The sequence below is a fragment of the Neomonachus schauinslandi genome, chromosome 2 (genome assembly GCF_002201575.2).
Source record: "Neomonachus schauinslandi chromosome 2, ASM220157v2, whole genome shotgun sequence".
NCBI classification, from domain to species: Eukaryota; Metazoa; Chordata; class Mammalia; order Carnivora; family Phocidae; genus Neomonachus; species Neomonachus schauinslandi.
The window spans coordinates 110,377,047-110,383,046 of NC_058404.1; the positions used below are offsets into that span (position 1 = coordinate 110,377,047).

Below are 6,000 nucleotides of genomic sequence, written 5' to 3' on the forward strand. Positions count from 1 at the left end.
ACCTTAGAAGAACTAAGAAGGAAAAAAATACATTTGTAGCTATGGTGAGCTAGTGAAGTATTCATATGGCTGAACCTCTTTGCTTACAGAAAATGAAAATGAGTACAAGGATTTTATTTACCTTGGTTTTTGCGTTGACGTTTGCACCCTGCTTCAGAAGAAAGTTGACCATTTTCACATTTCCATAGTGACAGGCCACAATTAAAGGGGTGTAACCAAGCTATGACAAATACATAAATATATAAATAAATAAATGCGTACAGACTCTAGCAGTTAATACTCAAAGGGAGAGGGATTAGGTAGAATCTCAGTAATGGTAGGAAGGGTAAAGATTCTATTCCACTGTATAAATATTACTGAGCAGATTATTTACACTTCCTGTGGATACAAATATGGACAGATCCTTGAGCACAAGGAACTTAACACCAGCAAAGGAAATCAGACATGTGTATGACTTCATCTGACAAAGAGCTAAAAGAGAGACACAAATAACTGGATCTGAAAATAGAGAAGAAAAACTGAGTCTGATGGGAGTATCTGGAGGAGATGCATGAAAATGTAGCTTTGGTGGGCTTGAAAATTTTTATGGCATAGAGAAGGAAAAGCCGTTTTCAAGACCAAGGGTTGGAGGCAAGCAAATACAGGAAGAAAAGAGCAAGTCATCGGGACTGGCAGAGCAGTAAGGGAGAGAGGTTGACTTAGCCAGCAAAATTCGAATCCTTTTATAAAGGGTCCTGATATCATGATCTCCATTTGGACTTGATTCTGGCAAAAATGGAGAACCATTACAGATTTGTGAGTAAAAGAGAATCATAATTAATTCAGAATGGACTTTTGAGGAAGGGTGCTTGGACTGGGGGTTACCTGAATGGGGGCTACTGGGAGTCATCCAAATCAGAACCTGTCACAATATTGAAAGTGATTCACTTTACCTTCGTGTGAGCATCCTGGTCAGCCCCGTGCTTAGTAAGAATGTCAGCAACATTCACTTTATCTTCCTGGGCTGCAAGGTGTAAAGACGTGAGTCCACTCTATAGAGAGAATAGAAGCAAATGGGTACATTTGAGGAAGAAAATATGTTTCATCATCTATAATAGCATGTCTTGAAAAAATCCTGGAAAATTCATAGCCTCTCCCTAGCACCTGCAACTTTTGATCTCTAAAACAAACACTCCAAGTTAATATGCCTTTCTAAGACATATTCTCTAAGTTAATCAACAAATTACATTTTCTTTATTTGGGTACTTCTATTATGATGTGAGAACTTTAAAATAACTCAGCTAATAAGCTTCCAAGCAACATTCATTTCAAATCCATCTGTGCCTCCTGCTGAATCTATTTATTCCCTTAAATAATCAACCAACTACTACTTCTACTTTTTAACCATAGCAATAATCTATATTTTCATCAATAAAATATCATATCAAGGTAAAAAATGTACAGAGTTACAGGAAACGAGTTCAGAACAGTTTTCTCCAGCACTCAAGGATAGTATACTATTTTGGGGGTTCCTCTAACCGCTAAATAAAAGTAACCCCATCATTTATATATAGCACCATAAACTGGCCAGTTTTATATAAAATGTTTGGCATTTATACATCAAGTAAATATTCTGATTAATTGTATATACAATTCAAATACAGTTAAGAACTAATACAAGATGGAAGCATGGAGAAAGGAGAGGGAAAGGGTGCTTGCTTTCCTCAGTCAATGCCACAATCCAGCAGCCTCACTATGTGCGCAAGTAGCCTCCAGCACACAAAACTGAAATTAAAAGAGTATCTTTAAAACGTAAATCATTTGTGTATTTAACAGGTGTTTTCTGAGAATCTTTCATATGCCAGGAGGTATTCTAGGTATTGGAATATATCAGTGAACAAACATTTCTGCCCTATATTCTAGCTAACAGTATATTCATACCCTATGTTTCTCTCCCCCCTGCAACTGCTCAAATACCTAGTATATTCATCCCTCCCTGTATGTCCTGCAGCTATACATTGAGTTAGTGAACTTAAGCTCCGAGTTGGCAACTCCCTCTACCCCCACTCTCCCAATTCATGTCCAGAGAGATTCTACCAGCCCCCCTGACTGTGGCTTTGCAGATCTGCCTTTCCACAGTCAGCCAGGTTCTTCAAAATTCATGATCTCTAGCCAGGGTGTACTCCTAGAAATGGATAAGTCCTCTGATCTTTAAAAAACATAAGTGATACGTACAGAGGGAAAAACATTCTCCAACTAGAGAGAAGGTTTTTTTTTTTTTGAGGGCTTGGGGCTTTTTAATCCTTACAGTTCTGGCTGAGCTCAGCTTTGAGTTTCATAAACCATCAGGATGAGATCAAAGATATACCCTTTCGCATTAAAATGTCCTCCCTTCTAAATACTATCTAGTCCTAAAGTATAAACAACATGAATATTGGAACAGAAGATTCTTCCTCATTCTGATTTTCTTCATATGAAAATAGCAAACAAAAATATTTCTCTTTATGGAGACAACTGGTCTTTTAAAAATGTTATTGAAGTGACTATTAAAGGAAATGATCATCATATATCGAGAAGACATTTTTAATGGCATGTCAAATATATGTGCTGTTTTCTACACTATTTGCAGAATGGATTTTCTACAATATAAGATTACAAACTAACAGCCAGTATGAAAATCCTCTACAATTTATTATGATAAATTTGTATACCTAAATCAAATTATGAAAACTCTTCTAATAAATCAAGAAAATAGAAGATGTTGAAGGAATTTGTGCCAAAAAAAGGAATTTATTTTCTAAGATGCACTAGAGGACTCTACAACTGGTTCTTATTATTACATGGTGATTTACTCTAGTGACAAATACATCATACCTCTTTTTAGGATAGCACCCAAATCTAATATTGAAATCATTGTTATAAAGATAACATAATTACTTTGTGGTCCAAAATTGAATATATTTCTTCACTGCGGAGAATGCAAGTCAAAAATATTCATTAAATATTTGCTGATTGACTGCTAAAACCCTCTCAAAGGAAGTAATATGTTTAGAAGAATACCATTAGGGAGGGACATAGTTAACTGATTCCAGATATGAATATAAATTAAAAACAGCACTATCAGAAGCATCACATGACCAGTTTCATGAAATGTCTAGAATTTCATTCTACTCAAAATTTTCCTTGTTTATGGATTTCTCGTGTTTATTTTCAAATGAAGATTTGTTTTTAACGGACAATAAACACTATCTGCCCCCTTCATATACAACTGGTCTTAGTGAGAATATCCCCAGTAGGGGAAATGATCACCTGGATGGCATGATGTCAATGGCCACAGGGAAATCCATGCCCCAGACTTTAATGACAGCTGAGGCATTGAATTTCACCATAAGGCTTTAGCATGTTCATTTCTGTTAAAATGCAAATATCTTTTGGAGGAATAACTCTATCAGTAGCTCTCACTATACTTTAAAAAAAGATCCATGAGGACTTCTGATAGAGAACAAAGAAGCGTATAAGGGCAAAGGATTTACTGGAATACTTCTGAGTGATAAAGACACAGAATAGGACTCTAGAGGCATTCAGGCAACTTGTCTTTTTCAAAACTATTTCTAAAGGAAATAATGCTACATAACCTATTGATAAACATTATTTTTTTTTTTAAGATTTTATTTATTTGACAGAGAGAGACACAGCGAGAGAGGGAACACAAGCAAGGGGAGTGGGAGAGGGAGAAGCAGGCTCTCCGTGGAGCAGGGAGCCCGATGTGGGGCTCGATCCCAGGACCCTGGGATCATGACCTGAGCTGAAGGCAGACGCTTAATGACTGAGCCACCCAGGCACCCCTGATAAACATTATTAAGATCAATTCACATATGAGTTTCCAAAAGCACTAATTAGCTCAACAGTGAGATGTAGAAAACACAGTACTTGTGTATTTGTGAAAAATCCTAAGAAACTTAATTTTCACTAAACCTATACTTTGTGTTACAAAAAGCATTAAGAGTTGTAAGTGATGAGCTAACTTGTAAATATAGGCTTCAATTTTTAGTTTCTCAGAAGCTGACTCCAGTGGAGTACATAAAGTATAAAATAGATATACATTAAATAGGTAGGTAGGTAGAGTTGCAGATATATATGTAGAGAAAGAGGGAAATGTATAGACAGACATGTAATTGTAAAAATCCAAGTATTTCCATATTTGAATAATGTCTTTTCCCCCTATATTCCTCACTCTTACTCTATTATAGTTAATATGCTTGCCTACAAAGGCTGAAATGACTGAGGTTCTTTATTAAAAACACTGATTCTCTGGCCGCCACCACCAGAACCACCCAAACTAAGCTAAAGTTGGCTCAGAAATCTCTCTTTTACTGAGTTCCCTGCATGCGTCCCTCCCCCCAGCCCCCAGGTGCCTCTTATGCTCAGCCAGGCTGGAGAATGGCTTGGGTAGTGGCCATGGACCAAGAGCTTAGAATCAGTTGTTTGGGCAAGAGCCCAAATGAACTGTCACCTCTCTCTCTATCTCTCTCTCACTCTCCCTCTTTCTGTCTGAAATTTGGAATTAAGACCAGCAGGTACTATGGCAATCTGGACGGACTGCTTTAACTGCCGTGATGTTAGCTCTTGGGAGCTATAGGGTCACCACTTTGGTCACATACACAACGAAACAGAGAAAGTAGATCTGTAGAGAGAGGTAAATGAAACTGACTTGCAGGGAAAAGTCAAGATTAAAAAATGCAGCCATACAGGCAGAGAGTCGGCCTCTTGCTTCCTTGTGGTTTTTTCCTCGTAAGGCTCCGACTGTTACTGTCCTTGAATTCTAGAAGTAATCTGTTTCCTTTTAACACATCCCCTCCTTCTGTTCCAAGTTATCTTTGATCGGTTTCTGTTTACATTCATCTGAGAGACTCTTGGCTAAAACAAGAGGCAAAAACAATACCTTGGTTGACATGTGGATATTGGCTCCCTTATCCAGAAGCAAGGTGACCATATCCGTGTGCCCCTCCTGTGAGGCCAGGTGGAGTGGGGTTACTCCTTGTTTTGTTACAATGTTAGTCTCTGCTCCATAGTTCAGGAGCGTGGAAGCTATCTGCATTTGATTCTTCTTGGCAGCAATATGTAAAGGAGTATAGCCATTCTAGAAAAAAAAAAAAAATAAAACAAATATATCTTGTAAGCTTAGCACTTGCCCTAATATATATCTCCAAAGGAAATAAGAATCTCTAATCAACAGAAAAGTTATAAAGTGAGTTTATAGTAAATCCAAATTCTTACCCATTGCAAGTTCCCATCTAACAACACCCAAATCTTTACAACCAATATCACAAGGCACCCATTCTATTTTAAGACAGGTATAGACACAAAAGCCCCAAAGCTTAACAACTTCTTCTTACAATATTGGTTCTTTCCTGCAGAGCAACATAAAATAAGCCAGGTTCCTCTCCTACATGACTGTCCTTCAAATACCTGGAGATGGTTTTCATATCCTTTAGGCTTCTTTTCCAGGTTAAACTTCCCCAGTCCTTTAACTATTCCTGATAAAAGCGCCATTGCTAGACCTCTCCATTAAGGATGACCTGTTCTAGACTGATTCTAGTTTGTCAATAGTGCTCTCGAATTGTGCAACCTGGAACTGAATGTTATACTTCAGACACAGTTTTAGTAGTACAGAATAAAATGGAATTCTTTCTTTGATCTTGTTATAACACTCCTGCTATTATGCTTCTGGGTGGATTGTACTTTTTATTCATTCGATAGCTATTTAGTAAGTTGCGAGCATGTGCCAGGCTGTGTGCTAGGTATAGGGATACAGAGGTGGACAAGACACAATCCCTGTCTTTAAGGAGTTGCATTCTAGTGGAAAATATATTAAGCAACAAAATTGGCTTATATCAATCCTGTGGCCTATTAAAATCCTAGATCTTCCAGGGCGCCTGGGTGGCTCAGTTGGTTAGGCGACTGCCTTCGGCTCAGGTCGTGATCCTGGAGTCCCGGGATCGAGTCCCGCATCAGGCTCCC

The 6,000-nt window shown here is 38.0% G+C and overlaps 1 protein-coding gene across 1 annotated transcript in view; it reads right to left on the minus strand.

Moving 5' to 3' along the window:
- Positions 1-6,000, minus strand: part of ANK2 (ankyrin 2) — a 220,910-nt gene that overhangs the window by 90,970 nt on the left and 123,940 nt on the right. The window contains exons 17-19 of the mRNA XM_044913085.1: positions 4,922-5,119; positions 933-1,031; positions 122-220 (exon numbers count right to left, since the gene is read on the minus strand). Of these exons, the coding sequence (XP_044769020.1) occupies positions 122-220; positions 933-1,031; positions 4,922-5,119 (396 nt within the window). The remainder of the gene's footprint in view (positions 1-121; positions 221-932; positions 1,032-4,921; positions 5,120-6,000) is intronic.